A 21,245-nucleotide genomic window follows, 5' to 3' on the forward strand; every position below is an offset into this window, starting at 1 on the left:
CTTGGAAAGTGACACCTTGTGATGTAGATCACATAGATGACGCAGTAATGTCAACGTGGCCATTTTACAGATTTTCTCAGTATCCGCAGCGATAAGCAAATCGTCCACGTACTGTACGAGAGTGGCACCTTTGGGCAAAACCATTGTGTCAAGCTGACTTTTCAGAGCTTGACTGTATATTGAGGGGCTTTCACAGTAGCCTTGAGGAGCGCGTTTAAAGCGGAAGCTGCGACCTCCTAAACTAAAGGAAAAAATATCCCTGCTTTCCTCAGCAATCGGGATACTGAAGAAAGCATTCTTCAGGTCAATTACCGAAAACCAGGAGGCAGAGGCTGGAATCATAGTCAATAATGTTGTAATGTCGGGGACAACTGGGAATTGTGGCACCACTATCTTATTTACTTCTCTAAGATCAATCACGAATCTATACACAGGTGGCTGAGAAGGGTCAGTTCGTTTTAAAACAGGCAGAACAGGACTATTGCAAACATTGCCTCGTGTTTCTTCAATTACGTCTTTTTCAATCAACTCTTAAACAATCGCTAGCAAAGCTTTTTCGCCCTCATTGGATATTCTGTACTGGGGAATTCGTGGCATTTTGACATTCGACTTCAATGTTACAACATATGGTGGAGTTTCTAAAAGACCTACATCATTCGGACCAGTAGCCCAAAGAATATCTGGGAGAAGTGCCAATTCTGCTGGAAGTGCATTTCTCGACAAATACATGGGAGAAACCACTTTCTTACCTAAAGTAAGTTGTACTCCTGAGGGAGAACAGTACAAAGTCGCATACAATCTTTTTAGCAAATCTAATCCTAGCAAATTTTCACCACAACCTGTTGTCAAAATAAGGGGTGCTTCGAATTCACAAGGACCAACAGAAAGAGATAAAGGGTCAGAAATCGGATTTCTAACCGGGGCGCCAGAAAAACCTACGGAAACGTTCATTTCGCCAGACAAAGGTGCGCCAGGGAGTTTGGAGTGCATAATAGAACTCTTTGTAGCACCAGTATCCAACAGAAAAGGTTCTGACACTCCCGATGTAATCACCTCAACGTAAGGTCCACTCTGATCTACTGGAACTGAAACAACTCCCTCTCCTTGTCTAAGGCTGTCCTAGCAATCATTATTCTCCCACTGCTCATTTTCTGTGTAATACTCATCAACGTAGTATTGAGCTGTCCTGTCAGATACGTTATTTTGCTGGTCAAACCTGTTCATAGAGTTTTGTGGTGGAAGGGGACGTGCGTCCTGAGGGGCGTTTCCACGCCCTCTACCTCTAGGCGCTTGCTGACTGCCACGACCTCTTACGCCAGAAATTCCATTTGCACGTTGTGGTAGGGCAGGACAGTTATATTTGTAATGACCCTCTTGTTTGCAATATAAACACTGGTTGGGACCTACGCGGTTTTGAGTGTAATCGAATCTTTGCAAGTTTCTCTGATATTGTTGAGGCTGCTGAAAAGTGTTCTGGTTCTGATTCTGACCATTATTATTTTGATTACCACCACCACGTGGCGGATAGGCTTGCTGTAGCAAAACCTTAGTTTTGAGTTCTCTAGTTTTCTTTTCTACTTTATCTTTCTCATCTCTGTCTCTATTCTCGTAGAACTGCGCGGTAGCTAATATCTGGGCTGAAGAAGAGACTGCCCAAGAACTTTCCGAATCTTTTAATTTCCTACACAAATCTGGAAGCAGATTGTGCACAAATTTATCGACAAACAATCTCTGACCACCTTCTGTGGTCATATCTTGACCGCTGTGGTCAATGAATGTTTCTTCAAATCTGGTGAAGAAATCTGAAACAGTTTCTTCTTTCTTTTGCTTGCATGCAGATAACTTATCCCAATTTACGCGTATTGCAGGCATTATCGTTTTCATGTAATCTACTATTCTACCAGGTAGTTCCACTATCAGAGGCTCAGGCTTGGCACCACCAACTTGTCGCGCATCTGCAGCAGTAATATTAGCCCACGTGTCACCTAATTCCTGGTCATGATCTACATGACAAATTTTTCCCCATAAAGGCTGTGGAACAACGTTCCCGAATAACATATCAATATCGGCCAAATTCATTATACATGACCCAGCAGTTTGCGACAATTCTTTATAGTACCCTGCAGGATTTTTACGCGGATCTGGTAGTGTTTGTTTGAGTGCTAAAACTTCAGCTCGCTTCCATGGGACATGTACCCATACGCGGTGAAAGTGGGGCAGGACAGGTGGGACAGCTGTCGCGTCACCCTCTCTCCACTGTGGGGGAACTTCTCTCATAGGGTATTGTCGTGCCTTTTTCCTACTAGATGCACTAGATTCCGATGGTGACCCAGAACTGCTTCCCTTACTTCGATATGATAATAGCATTTCAACTGCCTTTTCCACATCGGGACCTACAATCATACCCTCTCCAAACTTAAATCGTATACGACACATCTCTCGCGGGATGCATTCTTGATCATTGTCTTCTAAATCCTCGCCAAGAAAGACACACATCTGTTCGAACACATATCTCTGTGTCGCTGCTTCCCATTGATGGAAGACTTCCATGACGGACTGTACATCATATTTTGCAGTGTCCATGACCCATTTCCGAGCTAAACTATTCAGGGAATCTCTCTCTTGATAATCAGGCAGTTGACTTCGCAACTGTCTTCTTCCTATGTTAGGGGTCGTAGCAGGCGACCCGAAAAGAGGTAGAAGAAGATTAGTAACAGTGCTGGCCATTTTCTGCCGAATGGAAGGTGAAACTGAAGGACAAACAGATGAAAAAACGGGGTGAGATAAGGCGGGGGTAGAGATGGCAGAAGAGGTATCAGGAATAATAGATGTGGTACTAGGCAAAATCATAGAGGGGGCATTAGGAGATGTAGAAAGTACAGTAGGCAAAATCGTAGAAAACACAGGTGAAACAGAAGTGGTCGGTGGGCCTGGAGGAGGCTGCACCGAGGAAGTAGGAGCCAGCTGAAGAACAGCTGGCGGGTACTGTGGAAGAGCCAGAGGCGCAGCTTGTGCAACTAAAGGTTGCGGGGTGCTGTAGCATTCTGCGCATAGGGGGGTGGTGAAGTTAATAATTGCGACATTAGTCCTGACGGCGGACGCTTCTCTCCAGGGTTGGGGAGCTCATGTACTCCACTACACAGTGCAGGGACTATGGACGACACAGCAAAGGAAGATGCACATCAACCACCTAGAGCTGATGGCAATCTTCATGGCAATGAAGGCATTCAAGATACATCTGTGCAACAAAGTCGTGTTGATCCGGACGGACAACATGACAGCCATGTACTACATTCAAAAGCAGGGAGGTACACACTCTCCACGGTTGTCTCTTCTAGCTCAGAGCATGTGGAAGTGGGCCATTCAAAGGAACATCTTCCTCATGGCGGAACACCTCCCAGGCAAGGACAATCGGATGGCGGATCTGCTCAGCAGGTACAGCCACCAGATGCACGAGTGGGAGATACATCCATCAGTGCTCCACCCGTACTTCCAGCAGTGGGGTCATCCAGAGATAGACCTGTTCGCCACAAGGGAAAACGCCAAATGCCAAAGCTTTGCCTCCAGGTTCCCGCACCCACAGTCGCAGGGCAATGCGATATGGATGAACTGGTCAGGCAAATTTGCTTACGCTTTTCCCCCAGCCCCTCTAATACCTCTGGTGGCACGAAAGCTAAAGCAACACTCGATGACGCTCATCCTGGTTGCTCCAACGTGGGCCCGCCAACCATGGTACACCACGTTTCTAGAACTTTCCGTGGTACCGCATCAAAGGCTGCACCTCACACCCAGACTTTTGACGCAGAGCCATGGCGACATTCAGCGCCCAGATCCGCAACAGCTCAACCTGGCGATCTGGCTCCTGAGGTCTTAGAGTTTGGCTACCTCAACTTACCTCCTGACTGCATGGATATCATACGGGAGGCAAGAGAGCCCACCACCAGAGCATGCTACGCAGCAAAATGGAAGCGGTTTGTCATTTATTGCGTGGACCACGACATTGACCCGCTTGGCGCGTCCACGCACAACATCATTTGTTATCTGTTGCATCTTTACAAATGCAATCTGGCATATGCTTCCATTCGGATACATTTATCCGCCATAGCGGAGAAGTGTGGCTCACTGGTTAGAGGCGGCAGACCCGTAAGCAGAGAACGGCCCGGGACCAGGGTTCGATTCCCGACGCGGCAGGGTCGTGGACCAGGGTCAGCGGACTCGATAATTCTCGCCTCGGTGCCTACTCTAGTCAGAAACCACACTCGGCAACTCTGGGCATCAGCTTGCCTCATCTTCACAACGGCCCCCCCAGACCGCCGGGGATGCTTGGTCGCACCTTAGAGATACCCATCAGGGACCATCTCTCAGGGTGAGCCAGGACGGGTTCCCCAGCGGTCGAAGCGTGGAGATACTCCTCCGGGAGTCGATTCCTAGCGCTATATAAACCCGCATAGCGGCTTATCTCCAAAACAGGCAGCATCTCTCCCTTTTCCGAGTGCCTGCCATTAAAGCTTTTCTAGAGGGGCTCAAACGAGTCATTCCTCCCAGGACCCCACCTGCTCCTGAATGGAATCTTAATGTGGTACTCACCCGACTGATGGGTCCACCTTTTGAGCCTCTACATTCATGCGAGATTCAGTTCTTAACATGGAAAGTGGCTTTCCTGATAGCCATTACGTCACTGCGACGTGTTAGTGAGCTCCAGGCGCTCACTGTACAAGAACCATTCATACAGATTCACTCCAACCGGGTGGTGCTGCGCACTAACCCTAAATTTCTTCCAAAGGTGGTTTCGCAGTTCCATGTCAATCAGACTATTGAACTGCCTGTGTTCTTCCAAAATCCAGAGACAGTGGCTGAAAGAATGCTTCACACTCTTGACGTCAAACGAGCTTTGATGTACTACATTGATAGGACCAAAGATTTTAGGAAGACGAAACAACTCTTTGTTGCCTTTTCTGCCCAACACAAGGGCAACCCCATTTCCAAGGCAGGTATAGCCAGGTGTATCGTTAAGTGTATTCAAATTTGCTATCAAAAGGCTAAGCGCACTTTAACGATCCCCCCAGAGCCCACTCCACCCGTAAGTTGGGGGCCTCCATGGCTTTCCTTGGAAATATCCCTTTAGAAGACATTTGTAGAGCAGCCACATGGTCTACCCCACACACATTTACGAAACACTACTGTGTAGATGTGCACTCCAAGCAGCTGTAGGGCAGGCTGTTCTAAAGACACTTTTTCAAACGTCTGCAGCTGGCACAGGCGGCCGCCGCTAATGGAGGGACTGCTATATATTCTATGCTATAGATATGAATTCAGCAGCCCACATGCCTCGAACTGAATATGCTACTTGCCAGTATGCATCTGTTCTTGGCATGTAGGGCTGCTGACATTCATATCGCCCACCCTCCTCCCCGGCACCTGTAGCGGCTGCAGAATTTACACTTACTCTTAGCATGGCCATCGCTCACACTGTTACACTCCATCTTCGCCACAATGGCTAAAAACAATCTGGGGATGGAGTCGATGCCTCTGCGCACTGTAGTCCAGGGGAGGAGCCACCTATCTCGTGATACTTCGAAGACTCTTCCAGGACAACAATGTGCAATCATCCGGACCCAACACTAGGCGGCGATCTATGCTATAGATATGAATGTCAGCAGCCCTACATGCCAAGAACAGATGCATACTGGTAAGTAGCATATTCATTATTTGCAGCCATCTCTGCATGGAGTCTTTGCTTCCAGGCCCAGTTACCTTGATTGCACTGAATATATTTGTGTCTCGCTGGCATTGAATCTCTGTCGGTTGCTCTCATGTTATCACTGAATCTCTGGTTATGGCTGTTGAAAATCTGTTCCATATTGAATCACAACAAATATAACACTCTGCCAACCTTGCACTCCCTCTGGCACAGCGTAACGTGCCACATCTGGGTATGAAACACCTAATAAATGATCAAATACATTTTTGGGGCACTAAATGTTGGTCTCTGTCATATGGGCATGGAGTCCGTGCCTCTGATTTGTTGTTGCTTGCTGTATTGACACTTTATTTAGTTTTCTGGTGGTTACTTCCATATGGGCGTTGAATTTCTTCCCGTTAGTACAAAGTAGGCACTAAATTGTCTTCTTGCCATGTGGCCGTCAGATTAAGATTCTTTCACACACAAAAAAGTGTTCCCGTGGCTGGCCCTGCTTGTGCATGCTTGATACCAATTGTGTGCTGCGTCCTGCAGCAACCAGAGGTGTGAGAGATCACACTGTTCACAGGCCAGACCAAAGCTCTTAAACTGGGAATATCTTGTAAAATAAAGTGTACAATTGCATTTAACGTGTTTTCCCACTAACAGCCACCCTTTCCACATTTAACAGGAGTTAGTGGTTAAAGTGAGACATGCTTGCATTCTATATTGTCTTACTTTCCTGAATAACTGACTCTGCAGTGGACAAGCCTTTGCAAATGAATGAAAATGGGTAATCATTCTGTTGTAGTATATTGTACTTCGGCAGATCAGGACATACACATGCTTCAGTTGCTGTCTAGTGAAGCACTTGTGTACTAATACCCCTTACCTTTGTTGTGTTTAAGTTATTTCTTTTCAGTATTTTTAGGTTTTGCTGGCAATGCGTACGAAGTACGCATGCGCTAGCAAAATCCTTATGTTTCTCTGTTGGGTCGGGTATCCCGCCCCCTCCTCGCCCCCTCCTCCCATTGGCTAGCTCCATAAATGGAGGCTAGCCATTGGGAGCCGGATCTGTCCGTCAAAGGCCGGACCAGATTCGGGGGCGTTCCCGAGAATTTTTCCCTTTCTGCTCACGTCATGTAGACGTGTTCACTCGGTGGGCGGGGCTTTTTTTTGGGCTCGTCGAGGTTTGCTTGGTCCATTTAGCGGCCGACCGCCGGCCGAGGAAGTCCAGGTGAGTTGTTCCTTTCCTGTCCCCCCTCCCGCTATCGGTTCCTCCCCCGCCCCCCTCCCCCTCCCGTTCCTTTCCCGCTCCTCCCGCTGGCCGTTCCTTTCCCAACCCCCCCTCCCGCTGGCCGTTTATTTTCAAGGCAAACATAATTTTCCAGATCTGTTAAGGCAGTGTTTGTTTGACTTCGAGAGTGGAAGGTTGACCGCAACAACATGCGAGCGACGTACATTGAGACGATAAAACACCGTGAATATGCAGCGTCCACTATATAAATGTGAATTATTCAATCAGAAGTCTCCGTCCAGGAGGAAGAGGCGGGGGCGAGGGGAGGACCCAGGCATGCGGACAATGCTGCACTCTGGGGGCTGCTCCCGCCCTCCAGGCCTATTATCAGATCTGCGGCGGAGCTGCTGCTTGACTGCCCTCCTCACACGTCCACACCCCGCCCCCCCGGCTGATGGACCACTTGGGACCCGCCCAATACTTAAACCCAGCTGGTGCATGCGGTCGGCTTGGAAGACTTTCCCAGACTCCAGAGTGGATTGTTCCGAGCTCCCTGCGCGTCGGACGAGGGCCCCCCGAGCTCAGAAGCAGGGCGTGCTGCTCCTCAACTGACCCCCAACCGAGGGCTGCCCTCCCATCTACAGCAGGCCTCACCAAGACCCACGGGCCCCCTAGACGTCTACTGCAGAGCCGGGACCCCTGCTCGACTCGAGGGCTGCTGCTTCTCAAGCCAGAGGCCACATCTGGCGTCACATCCGCCCTAGCCAGCTAGGGTCAACCCAACGGCCTTCCGCCAGTCCTAGCTGGGCTCACTATCCCAGCCAAGGCCCCGTCCATCGAGGCTGACTGCACCCATCTAAAGGCCGCCACCTCTGCAGCCAGGGCTCGCAGCCCACCCACCAGGGGTCACTGCGGTCGGACTGACCTCTGGCAGGCAGCTGCGCACCGGTCTGCGGAGTCAGGTTTCCCCAGATATCGAGCCGCGAAGCGTGACGATGATGAGGAGGCAGAGGAAGTTCAACCTCCAGAGACTGTGGAGCAAAGGTATGTTGCTGCCCCCCCCCCCCCCCCCCCCCGACTCCCAAACAGATAAGCTAGGACCGGGGTCTCCCACCTGCAGCCCCTAGTTACACCAATGTATTTAACAGCTTTTGCTTAGTGTATGTGTATATGTGTATATATATGTGTGTATATATATATATATATATACACACAAGTGCCAAGCATGTGTTCGAGACAAACTTATATTTTCAGAACTGCTTAAGCTGATGTTTAGAGAAAGGACTGAATTTCCAAAATTATATTACGGTTGATACTGGAGTGCTAAATCATGCAGCGTTGGGAATACTTCTTATTATTTCCTTGATGCTAGTGACATTGCTGCTATGACTTTTATAGATCACTCACATAGAGACATTGCACTTTTGAGAACTTTTTAACATCACTGCTGGCAGCCGTTCCGGAGGGGCTGGGCTGCTAATGTTGCATATGGTGGCCACTGAGGTAATGTCACCAGCTCAGTCTGCTTTTCGTTAAACATCAGTAGCTCTTTTTACAGAAAAGATTGGAGACACCGTTGGTCTGTTAGGTAGGTATCTTCCTTGGCTCCGGGCAGCAATCGTCAGTTTTAAGAGTTTTTTCAACGAGTCTAAAAAGGGGGTACGTTGGAGAGCTTTCCGACACCTCAGATTTCCTGGTATCAAACATCCTGATGTCTGTAAAACTGATATCTGTATGCCCAGTTTGTCAGTGTTCATAATAGTTGCTATTGTTATTGCTGGCAAAGTTCTGTAAAACTTGCCCCAATCCCGCTTCCGTGTTTTTCCCGCCCCCCCCCCCCCCCCGCTTTCGTGTCTTTTCCGCCCCGCCCCCTTCCCGCTTTCGTGTCTTTCCCCCCCCCCCCCCCTCCCGCTTCCGTGTCTTTGATCTTTGGGTGTCCCAGTAGAAGACTCTTCCCTCTGCTATTTACGGGTGCTTGGTTTTTTACTTGCTAGCAAATTCTGATGTGGGTGTTTGTGTGTGTCATTTGCGAGAGATAAAGCTAGTGGCATTGTAAATGACAATGCCATTCATTTATGTTAAAAAACATAAATAAAAATAATGTCAAGAGCAATGCCAATAGCTCTAACTTTAACAAAAGCAAAACCATTGCATTGTAAATGCTTGTTTTTCTTTGTAGTAGATGCCTGTGTGTAAAATTACCAGTTACACTACAACTACCACTTACATTTCATATGCCAGTGATCGTGTCAGTTCTGGAGAGTCACAGATGGCCCAGCATCGACTTAGTGTGTCTCATTGTTAACCAAAGAACGTTGAAGGAACCTGAGTTGGTCTGGTGGTTACTAAGGGAGACGGATAGTGTTGCGCACTGGCCTTTATATATATTTGGTATTATTTTCCTTAGAAATATATTCTAGAAACAGCAAGTGAAATGAGGAAACACTATGAAAGTATTTAATCACAGTCTAAAATGTGTTATGGTCTCTACGCCTACAGCCTGTGGGGTGTTTTAGTTTTAATTTAGATAAGCGACTCCAATTAAAATGTTTTGGGGTTAAAAAAAGGCAGCGAATTCGGAAAGAGAGCATGCAAGCAAATGTGTAAATATGAGATCAAAAATAAAACATGGAAGGAAATGCAAAAGAAGATGAGGCAAAAGCAAAAACATTAAATAGGCAAATGCTTAAACATGGAATCCAAAACAAAGCATGGAAACAAAATAAGGGCAAAAACATGTGAGGGTCGAAACCGAAAATATAAAAAAGGGGGCAATCACAATTAATTTGTTTTCAAATGGAGATGTTTTCGAATAGAGTTTGTTCTCAGTTCTCAATTCGAATTAGGATATTCCTCATGGAAGTTCTTGTCTGTCAGGAAGAAGCTGCTGGTGCTTTTCTGTAAGGAATTCTGTGGGGCGAAAGGGACCACAGGAAACCGAAAAACTGCACTTCTTTCTTGTATGCATTAGTGACAACACCAGGTTCCCAGTCCTGGACTTTTGTTTCACAACCAAATGCATTCTGGGACTCGTAGTTTTGCTTTGCTTCAATAGAACAATTTTAACTTACAAACCGAGGGCAACAACTTATCCTTTAAATACCTGGACTGGAAACACGGTGTAATGAAGACACTGAGTCACGTGAAACCCCTAGATAGCACGGTGTCACATTATTTCTATATGAATTGCACAGGGATCTCTGTTCATCAGCAATGTGTCATTTAACAACACAACTATTGCCACCGAATACTATGAAATATTTTCTACTGGGGCCACTCATCATATAATCATTATGACATCCTCCACCCGACTGAATCTCAAAAAATATAATATATTTGTATAACATGTGATTATTATTGTGCCAATTGCCATCCCTCTCTTTAAAATGCTGTGTTTAGCACAAATAATTACAGTGCTCTGTCATCTTTTGGTTCAGGTGCCTGTTTATAAAGTTGGAAAATAAATACATGTTGTCTGTCCCCACAGTACAAAAGTTTTGAAAAGAGCAGAAGGTTTCTCCGTAATCAAGCATGTAGAGAGAACTGTATGATGTACTATGAGGGAGAGGTTGAGGTTCAGCGGTGAGAGCTGCCGACTCGGGAGATCCGGACCAGTGTTCGATCCTTGTTGTTGGGCTCCACCTACGCAAAACACTTTAAATTCGAAGAAACGGATACACTTATTAGCAAATAGCTGTGTGTTTTCTCTTTTATCTAGCACGATCTTGACACGAAGATGTTGAGCACCAGTTGCATCACAGAAAGGCACATTATTGTGTTAGGCACGAGGATATGACATGTATTTGCCCAAAATCACAGGATGCTTGAGTGTCTATGCCGAGACTCGAACCTGCTTCTCCAGCTCCAAGGGCGCCCACTCTGAGAGAGGGGCAACTTTCGTTCTACAAGCCTGCCTGTATTGCACCCCACACAATAGTACTGAGGGGTTACGGCAAAGCATGGCTCTTGAAATACTGCATCAGATGCCATCGGGCTGATGTGTGTATTAGGAAAGAAAGTTAAGACATCTTCATGGTGCAAAGCACATTAAAGCCAACCGCCAGGTACCAATGGATCAAGCATGTAGAGAGAACTGTATGCTGCTCTCGGAAGGAGAAATTATGGTTCAGCGTGAGAGCTGCCGACTCAGGAGCTGCGGACCAGTGTTCGAGCCTTGTCTTCGGCTCAGCGCAATTATTAGCAAATACTTAAAATGAACAAATGGATACAATTATTAGCAAATTCTTTAAATTAAAACGTTTAAAAAAATTATACTTGTGCCCTTGCCTCAAAGTAAATAAAACTGGACGACCAAGAACGCAGGGCGTACCCAAAAATACATGGTATAACAACACCTGTAGACTGGCAAAGCGGGATCTCTTAACCATGATAAAAGAGGGGGGCTCAAGGGAGGAAATCCGACTCAAAAGGAGGACCTACAAATCACTCATAACCAACGCTAAAATTGAGTGGGACGTTCAGCATTGGGAGAATCTATCGGAATCCCTAGCTGAAAGGGATTCCCGTAGATTCTGGAGAATCATAAATCACGGATGTGGGGATCTCCCCTCGGCTTTGGAACCAAATATCGCGCCAAATGTCTGGCAGGACTATTTCCAGCAGCTATATTCCTCTGACAACGAGGAGATAGCAACAATAAAACCCTCCACTCATAACACGCAGAGAGCTGTCCCTTTTACCATTAAAGACATAAGGGTGGCATTAGCTGGGCTGTCCTCCGGAAAGGCCCCAGGACTTGATGGGGTGCCGGGCGATCTCTTCAAACAAGAACCCGATGTTTGGGCACCCTACCTGTGGATATTGTTTAATGCAGTCCTGGGGGGGATGAGAATACCGGACACTTGGCTGGGAGCGGAGGTGGTCCCAATATTCAAAAAGGGGTCGCCCCTGCTTCCAGCCAATTACCGTCCAATTAGCCTCATCGATGTGACCCAAAAGTTGTTCGGTAGACTAATCCTTGATAGGCTCCAAATCTGGATGGAGGAGACAGATGTTTTAAGCCCTCTTCAAGCGGGATTCAGGAGGGGAGTCTCAACAGTCGATCAGTTACTTAGACTTAACATTCTGTACTGGAAGACAACACACCTAGAAGGGGGGTCACTGTATGCGGTTTTCGTCGATCTCCGTGCCGCCTTCGACCTGGTCCCACGGGCCAGGTTGTGGGTGGTACTGGCAGATATGGGTATTCCCGGCGATATACTGCATATTTTAATAAGGCTACATACAGATAATTACGCCCGTGTAAGATACGGAAAGGATGGTAGGCTGTCAGATAGGTTCCCTGTCCAACGAGGGGTAAGACAGGGATGCGTGTTGGCGCCGACCCTTTTCTGTCTTTTTACAAATGGGGTAATAGAACACCTGAGAAGGATCCCCAACGTTGATGCTCCACAATTAAACAATAGCAGGGTGCCTGCGATTATGTTCGCCGACGACACCCTGCTGTTGGCAAAAACACCCATGGGGTTGCAGACAGTTTTGGACGGTTTCTTGGACTTTTGTAACAAAAGGGGTCTAGAAATAAACCCCTCCAAGACCAAATTCATGATTCTCAGCAAAAAAAACCAAAATTGCCCAAATCCCCGGCTGGGATCTGTACTTCTAGAAAGAGTTCAAGTAATCGAGTACCTGGGCATTACACTTAATCAGACTCTGACCTGGCAGCAACATAAAGCAAAGGCCACTATAAAATTAATTCAGAGGGCGGGAGCTATTTCTAGAATTGCCAAGAAATCCTATCTTCGACCTTTGACACCGGCAATACATATCTATAAAGCGCAAGCTAGAGGAGGTATTGCCTACGGGGCAGAGTTATGGGGACACACATCACTACAAAATATTCAGGTCGCTGAAAATAATTTTATAAGACAGCTAGTAGCCCCCTCCTCCCCCTGAGAATGGACTTGGCACTCCGCCCAATTACTGAAGAACTGGGCCTAAAACCTTTGACCTATTGGAGACGTCTGTGGAGCAGCCAGGATCTGGGTCACTACAGAAGCGAATTACAGGAGTTGCTCAGGCTAGTACACGTGTCCAAAATTCCTTGGTTAAGGTATATTCGGGACATGTGCACTACACTTGGAATCCCTGAGTTGTGGTGTAGTCCTGAAACAACTGCCACAAACCTCCCAAGGAAAGAACTCTCTAGATTGTTTTACAAATTCATGCTCGAGAAAGCTCTGGGTTCAATCAGAGAAGGATCTCTAAGTGACATTTTTACCAAAGCAAAAGACTCCTATAGACCAGAGTATGTTTTGGACACCATGTCCCCTGTGCATGTAAGAAAGATTTTCCTGCAATGGAGATATGGCTCGCTACCACTGAGGGCCTTCACCAAAATCTGGAACGGTAACCTTGAGCTGGCCACATGTCCAGCATGCAATTACAAGCTGGAAAGTGAGCTTCATGTGGTTTTCTTTTGTAAAGCGTACAGCAAAATCAGGAGCTACTGGCTGGTCCCATACTTAAAGAACTTGGGTTTCCGAACCTATGCCCCAGCGTATAGAGTGCTAAAAACAGACTTATCACCTACAACTGTCTTTGCCATGGCGAAATTCCTGACGGCAATGTGGAGAGCACGCGCAAGAATTATAAAAGACTCCAATATGGCATCTTTTACTAACTTTTAAGCTTAAATCACACATTCTTTTAGAGTTCAATTATGGCTTTTTTTTAAAATAACCTGTACTACAGAAATCATTTTAATGTTTTATAGTATGTTCACGTGTTTATCTTTTATGATCTGAAACGATCGAAATAAAGATTATTTGAACTTTGAACTTTGAAATAAAATTATCGGTGTCGGGGAAACGAACTCGCCACGAGATCAAACTTCTGTCAATCTCACACGCTTGCCTCGAAGTAAACACACTCGGCTCTGTCAAAAAGCAAGGCACATTAAAGAAGCACGAGCATCGTGCGGCAACAGGGGAGGGGGCCTGCAAGAATTCCTTGCGGGAGTGTGCGACCATATGGCGCCACCATATGGCGTCGCGCGCTCCTGCAAGGAAATCGCCAGACGTGCACGCATTGCAAGCAATGCAACGCGTGCACGTCTTTGCAGGGAAAGCTGTGCCGATGACTACAGGTCTCTCTCCTATGGCGAGACCTAAAAATGACTGGACCTAAAACAGTCTTACAAAGAGTGACTGGAGTATGAGTGCATCCTGGAGCGTTTTATTCTCGATGGTTAACAGCAAAATTCCTCCATTGTGACATTTTCTCCATTTATAAAATAGTATACTTTAGACTTTGCCACATTACAATGAAGGATAGACACTTGTTCTTAATTCTAATGCTTCTGTTGTATTCCTATATCGATTCATTTCAAGTTCCAGAATCTACCTTCGTTAGTGAGAGCAAAGTTTTTAAGATACTGGCCAGAAAACCGATGAAACCAGCAAACAATTCGAAGTCTTAGATTTTTTTAAATGATTTAATCAACAATTTTTGCATTTTCCTCAGAGCTGTCCAGTTCACCACCCGGGCCTTACCACCAAGATCCTTATACTTGTAAATTAGAGGAACGCTTCAAATCGCCACCCATACTACCTCCACATCTCCTTCAAGTCATCCTGAACAAGGACACCGGCATTTCGGCAAGTACCAGAGCTTGGGCTATGTAATTCATATCATATTAAAAGGGTGGGCATACGAAGAGTGGAGCATTCACTTGCTTGAGAATGGGGGTTGGGGAGGGAGATTTGCTTGGCAGATGTTTTGGGGTTGGGCGGTGGGATGGTTGGGCTTTCCTCCTATTGGATCAAAAGGGATATTTTGGATCCTTGTAAGTCGTTATCTTTGCAGTATTAGCTAGTATTGGAGAGGGAATTATCAGTTTCAAGCTTTGTATGAGGATATATCGTACATCTTTATCATATATATTTAATTGGCACATACAATACCTCAAAGATACAGTTGTTTACTGGACAGTTTATTTACTTGGGGAATCAAGCCTTCTTCAGTCACACAGGTGAATCTATACATTGCCAATGTGGCTTGCCATGGAAAAGGCCAATCATTCTTCTGAAAAAGCTCTCCAATAATAATCTTGTTTAGACTCTTGAATCGTCTCAAAGGATGCTGCGGATGGTAACCGTGCAAGTGTGAATTTGCAAAGCCTTTTTTTCAGGCTTTTTGATATTGTATGAAAAACTCATTTTCACAAAGGTGGCACATTTTGGCTTTGCCCAAAGCAATTGTTTTGACTTGGATATAATTATGTAATTATTTTTCTTGCAGTGCCATTTTACGTAGAAAATCATGTTTAGAAGCTAAACATGGCAAGAAATATTCTGTGTACATGTTCCATGTTGGCTAGTTTTGATAAGAGTGAAAGAAATGATCTTTCTATGTGGTGAAACTTATGATGCAATGTGGGCAAAAACATTGCATGGATAAACAGGGAAACTTCACAACTTTTGTGAAGGGAGAAAAATGGGAAGTGGACAAAACTTGGCTGGTGAAAAAACATCCGCATTTGTAGCTACATTGTAGCCTTTCTCCTCAACTCCTGCCTTGTGGAACTCTCCTCTGAAATGCTCCAGCTTGCAAGACCGTGCTAAAAACGTATATTTTAAATGGCATCTCTTTTACAACTTGGGCTAGAGTAGTGAGCCCCAACAAGAGGCCCTTCATTTGCTGCAGAAGTACTTCTTTGACATACCAAAGGTTGAAGCGTTAGGCTGGAGATTTGTATCCATTGGCTGTAGAGTGTTTGCTAGGGTTAATTGTCCTTAAAGGATAGTAGAATCCTCCAATAAATGCAAAGTGTGAATACTCAGACCTCTACTGGATGCCTTATCTTTGCCCTTAAAATATCTGATCCGGATTTTGGCATCCACAGCAAACAGAACAGGCTCCATATCAGTGATAGTAGGATAACATAATCCTTCTGCATCAAACACACCCTCCCCACACAGCCTTGGCCATGCCTCAGGAAAGTCTGTGAATAAAGCGACACCGTGGGCCCAAAGCGGATGTCTTCAAGTTTAGAGAAGCAGAACAATATTTTGTGCCAAGAAGTAGGCTCTTTCTCTGAAAGAACAACAGACTAATGGAAATGCTATGTAAGAAAACAATTATTAGATGGGTCTGACTGAAAATTGCATCCTGTATTCTTTCAAATCGCCAACTTACAATGACGAATCTGTACTGTGTTCAGCTCTACCATACGACTCTACCTTTGACTAAGCCCAAGAGAATTAGCAGCTTGCCTAGGTTTTGAGCCACACCTTTGCTAAGCGCTACTAAGTGAAGTCTTATTTTTCCTTTATTGGATCTTGGAAAGTTTCTTGCAGATCCACCAGGTGGGCAGGGATTTTCAAAAACCTAATTACTTTAATCTAATTCCCATCGCGGGATTTGGGATAAGTCACAGAAAAGATAGCTGGGCAGAAATACACCAGATTTGGCATGCACACAGATAACCAGTTCCCTATATGTAAATTTCCATATTTGGTGAAAATCCATTCAGTAATTTTTCAGACGAAACCTCATACTTTGTAAGACAGATGTGAAAGTGTTTATTTTATTTGTATGTTTATCGGAGTGTTCGGTTCACAGGTACCTTGCAGACACTGGATGAGTGAAACATATTTCGACATTCAAACGGTTCTGGTTGGCTGAAATGCCAACGTTTCCTTTTGTGCATTTTATCGTCCGGACCTTCAGTCTGAGTTGTGAACACCAGAAATCAGATACCCTGTGGAGAACCGAAAATGTTTGTTCAGACTGAAATGATGACATGGCTTCTGTCTGCCAAACTATCTTGCATGAAAGAATTAGAGTGATTCTTGTTTAGAGACTTGTCAATAGGTGACCTTCAATGCAACTGCGCCCATTGCTTTTCCATTGGCTATATGTTTTGTCACTCTTAATTTCTTGCTTTCTATTCCATGATTGTATCTGCTTTAGATGGTCCATCTTGTCTTTGTCCCTGCTGCGGAGCATAGTGTATTTTACCAAATCTCTGACTTGCTCCTTGTATCCTACTACAATTTTCTGTTTTCTGGTGTTTTTTTTTTGTTTTTGTAAAAACACTCCATGAGCGTGCATGTTCTCCCCCCCTTCTCTGTGTTTTCCCAATTCTTCCAGCCCATTTATTTTCATAACATTACAAAAATGTAATGTTCGAGGCATATGAGCTGCAGATCCTACACTTTGCATTAGATTGCCACCTGGTGTTGGGCTCGGATGATTGCATGTTGTTGTCGTCTTGGAAGAAGTCTTTGTAGTCACGAGATAGGTGACTCCTTCCTTGGACGATAGTGCGCTTGGGCATCGGCTCCATCCTTAGATTGTTTTTTTCCGCCACTGGGTTCGGATCCAAGTTTTCTGCTCCGGTTCGAAATCTACTTTCAAAGGACTTCGACGTGCACAACTTTATAAAACAACTTTTGATATCAATATCCATAGACTCTACTTCATCAGTTCGTTTCCGGTCATCAACACGGGCCGTTGGGCCTACCCACGTGGTGAGGCCTACAACCCATGGAAAGGACGCCATTCAAAAAATGCCCTGTGTGTGGAGCGAAATTTCCACGCAGCGACCATCACGAGGTGTGTAACCTGTGCTTATCACCTGAACACAACGAGTCGAGCTGCACAGCTTGTGCGTCCTTTCGATCCATGAAGATCATTCGAGATCGGAGGGCCCATCGACGCAACATGCAGAGATCAGCTCCGGAACCGGTGGATATCTTCGACGAAGGTCCATGTGTCCCCGGGGAAGATTCCGATGATCTCCAAATCATATCTGAGGCAGACGACTCCGATGACTCCATACCATCAGGTCAACGCGTGAGTACGACTACCCCTACCCCAGCCCCAACACCTAAACCAAAGGCTAAGGTCAGAACTCCGCCTTCGGGGCCCGGTCGAGACCGAAACATTGCTTCGAAAGCCCCGCCGTCGAGCCCGGCTCTGAAGAAAATACTAAAGCCTTCCTGTAGCTCCATACCGAGCAAACCGCACGTTCCGATACTACCAGCTCCCTCGGCACGGAAACCGAAAGAAGTCCGGTTCCGAAGAACACTCAGAAACCGTTGACTCCTAAAGAAAAAACGGCTCAGAAACCAATGAAGCCTGTTTCCGACACTTCCAAGCCGACCAAAACAGCTTCCAGCCCAAAATCTTCGGTGCCGAAACCTACAAAGCCTGCTTCCGATGCCTCCAAGCCTTCGAACCAGGCCTCGAATCCGAAAACATTACCTTCTGTGCCGAAAACTATGCCAAAGGACTATACAACAACTCCTAAGGCTAAAGACAAGCAGAAACCAGGCCCGGAGCCGAAGAAATCTGCGTCGAAAGCGATTCAAGAAGAAGAGCTTTTCGACATGATCCTTTGCAAAAAAGGATATACATAGATCCAAAACAGGACATGTTTCCACTATGCCACATAGAAAGAGGAAGCTAGATACAGCACCAACTCCAGTGCCTGTCAAGAAGAAGGACCTTGCTACATCACCTATGCACTCTTCTTCTCCTGTACCTCCTCTTTCACCTCCTATTCCTTTTAGCATTTCACCTCAAAGTTCAACTGCTCATCCACCTCAATCTTCACCTCCACAAACACCTCCTCAGAATGATGATGAGTATAACATAGGGGATGGGGAGACCCAGATGAGCCCTTTCCATACCCTAGTAATACACCAGACTGGGAATATCCGAACCCACAAGATGTACTGGATATCCCTGACCCACATACATATCTATCCAAACCATCTCCTCCTGAAGATAATATTGGGTTTGGACATCTACTCAATAGGGCTGCCATCTATCATAATGTAACAATGCACTCAGGTGAGGCAGAAGAAGATTTTTTGTAAGACACTTTTGAACACTCACAAAAGTCTGTTCAGATATTACCTATTATTAAAGGGGTCATTAAGCATGCCCCAGAAGTGTTTAAAGATCCTGTATGAGCTAGGGTCATAAACCCAAGAATAGATAAAAAGTACAGGTCCGCTCCTGGGGATCCTGCTTACATTAAAGGACAGCTACCCTTAGATTCCCTAGTCATTTCAAACGCTAGAAAAAGAGCAAATTCACAGACATCAGGTGAGGCACCACCTCCTGATAAGGAATCAAAAATAATAGATGCTTCAAGCAAAAGGATAGCTGCACAAGCTAGCAATACATAGCGTATAGCTAACACACAAGCGCTCCTCACAAGATACGACAGGGCTCCTTATGAGTAGTTAGAAACCCTTTTACAACATCTACCTGACCAATATAAGGCACAGGCAAATGACCTTATACAAGAGGGTAAGCTAATTTCAAATGCCTTAATCAAGTGCGCTCTTGATGTAGCAAACACGGCATCTAGAGCAATAAACACTGGTGTCCTCCTTAGAAGACATGTGTGGCTACGCATTTCAGGGTTTAAGCAAGAGGTGCTAACAACCATCTTAAATCAACCATTCAACCAACAACAATTGTTTGGTTCAGAGGTAGACGTAGCACTTGAGAAAATGAAAAAAGACACTGATACTGCAAAATCTATGGGAGCGCTACAGTCCACTCAAGCAAGAGGCTCCTTTCGTCGCTCCTTTTACAGAGGAGGCTCCAAACAAACTGGAGCAGACAATTCAACTTTCTTTAAAAACAATACCCAAACATCCTCCAATAGAGGATATTTTAGAGGAGGCTACAGAGGTAATAACAATAAAGGAAGAGGTCGAGGTAATAACAATCGATCCTCTTCCACCACTAAACAGTGACTTCCTTCAGCTCCCCCAACAGCATCCCACTCATGTAGGGGGGAGATTAACACAGTTCCTACCTGTCTGGAATTCCATCACAACAGACAAGTGGGTAAGACAGATTATCCAGTATGGTTACTTCCTAGAGCTTAAGGATACCCTTCCAAATATACCACCCAGACAGCGTCCAATGTCCACAGAACATGCGGCATCTGGGCCAGACATTGTCAAGGCCACTCCCCCAAACTATCTTAGTTATGTTCAGGATAGACCTTGGAAAAGAGGAGGCGGCCTGGCGGTTATATATCATAACTCCATTAAGGGTAGCTTTCAACCAGTTGCATCCGAACTATGTGAAGTGTTGGCTTTTAATCTTATTCTGTCCAATCATCAATCCTTTAAGGGCTGTTTACTCTACAGGCCCCCCCGGTACCAAGACGTCTTTCTTGGGCTCATTGGGAAATATCTTAGAGGAGGCCCTGTGTGCAAAGACCTTTACAGTCCTAGGGGATTTTAATTTTCATCTAGAGAATAGTTTAGACCCTGACACATTAGCTCTCACGGAGGTGATGAACGGTGTTGACCTAAAACAGTTGGTGCTACGCCCTACTCACATTGCGGGTCATACCCTGGATTGAATTTTCACGAATTACCTGGACATAGAGGTCCCTACAATCTTTCCAGTTACCTGGTCGGACCACGCGGCAATGCTTTTCAATATCTCTGCTGCTAAATCCATCAGCGCTAGGTAGGTCAGAAAATCAACTAGGACCTGTAGGGCCTGGAATAAGATAGAGGGAGCCTCCCTCGATGATCTTTTGGATTCATCCATGGTGGCACTCCCACTAGAGGTGGACAAAGCGGCTGTCACTTATTCTAACTGGGTGGACAAAGCATGCACGATCTTAACTCCACCCAAAAGTTGCCACCCCACTCGCATGACCCCTTCGGCCCCATGGTTCTCAGTGGAGCTCAGAGAGCATAAGCTCATCTGCAAGAAACTCGAACGTGCGGGGCGGAAAAATTACTACGAGGCAGATAAAAGCAGACTCAAATTAAGTCTGGCAATATATAAAGACATGATTGGGAAGCCAAAACAAAGTTATTTCACTAACCGTATTAACGGTGCCAGGAGCTCGTCGAAGGAGCTATTTGAAACGGTTTGCAGTCTGGCCACCCCAAAGCCGGCCACTACACCTCCCAGTATGGAACTGTGCGAGGCCCTAGCTCAGTTCTTTTTAAACAAGGTGGAGACTATTTTTAACTCCCTTGAAGTTCATGTCAGGGCTAACCGGCCAGCGGCCAGGCCTAAGACTTCAACTTCCAATGCAAATGAGATCAAGTTTCGGAACTTCTCCCCGGTGAGTGTGGAGATTAAGAAACTGCTTTTAGGCATTAAGTCTGGTTCTCCTCGAGACCCTTGTCCGGCCACAGTGGCAAAACTAGCTGCAGCTCCTATAGCAACCACCTTAGCGGCTGTGTTTAACAACATGTTCGTGGTTGGTGAATTTCCATCTAGCTGGAAACTGGCCTCGATTTTACCGTTGCTAAAAAAAAAACAACCTGGATGTTACTGACTCCCAACAGCTATTGTCCCATTGCC

The 21,245-nt window shown here is 45.8% G+C and overlaps 1 protein-coding gene across 1 annotated transcript in view; it reads left to right on the forward strand.

Moving 5' to 3' along the window:
- Positions 1–21,245, forward strand: part of PRKAB1 (protein kinase AMP-activated non-catalytic subunit beta 1) — a 148,379-nt gene that overhangs the window by 100,192 nt on the left and 26,942 nt on the right. Inside the window, exon 6 of the mRNA XM_078667650.1 lies at positions 14,403–14,536. Within this exon, the coding sequence (XP_078523776.1) occupies positions 14,403–14,536 (134 nt within the window). The remainder of the gene's footprint in view (positions 1–14,402; positions 14,537–21,245) is intronic.

Source organism: Lissotriton helveticus, chromosome 11, assembly GCF_964261635.1.
Source record: "Lissotriton helveticus chromosome 11, aLisHel1.1, whole genome shotgun sequence".
In the NCBI taxonomy this organism is placed as follows: domain Eukaryota; kingdom Metazoa; phylum Chordata; class Amphibia; order Caudata; family Salamandridae; genus Lissotriton; species Lissotriton helveticus.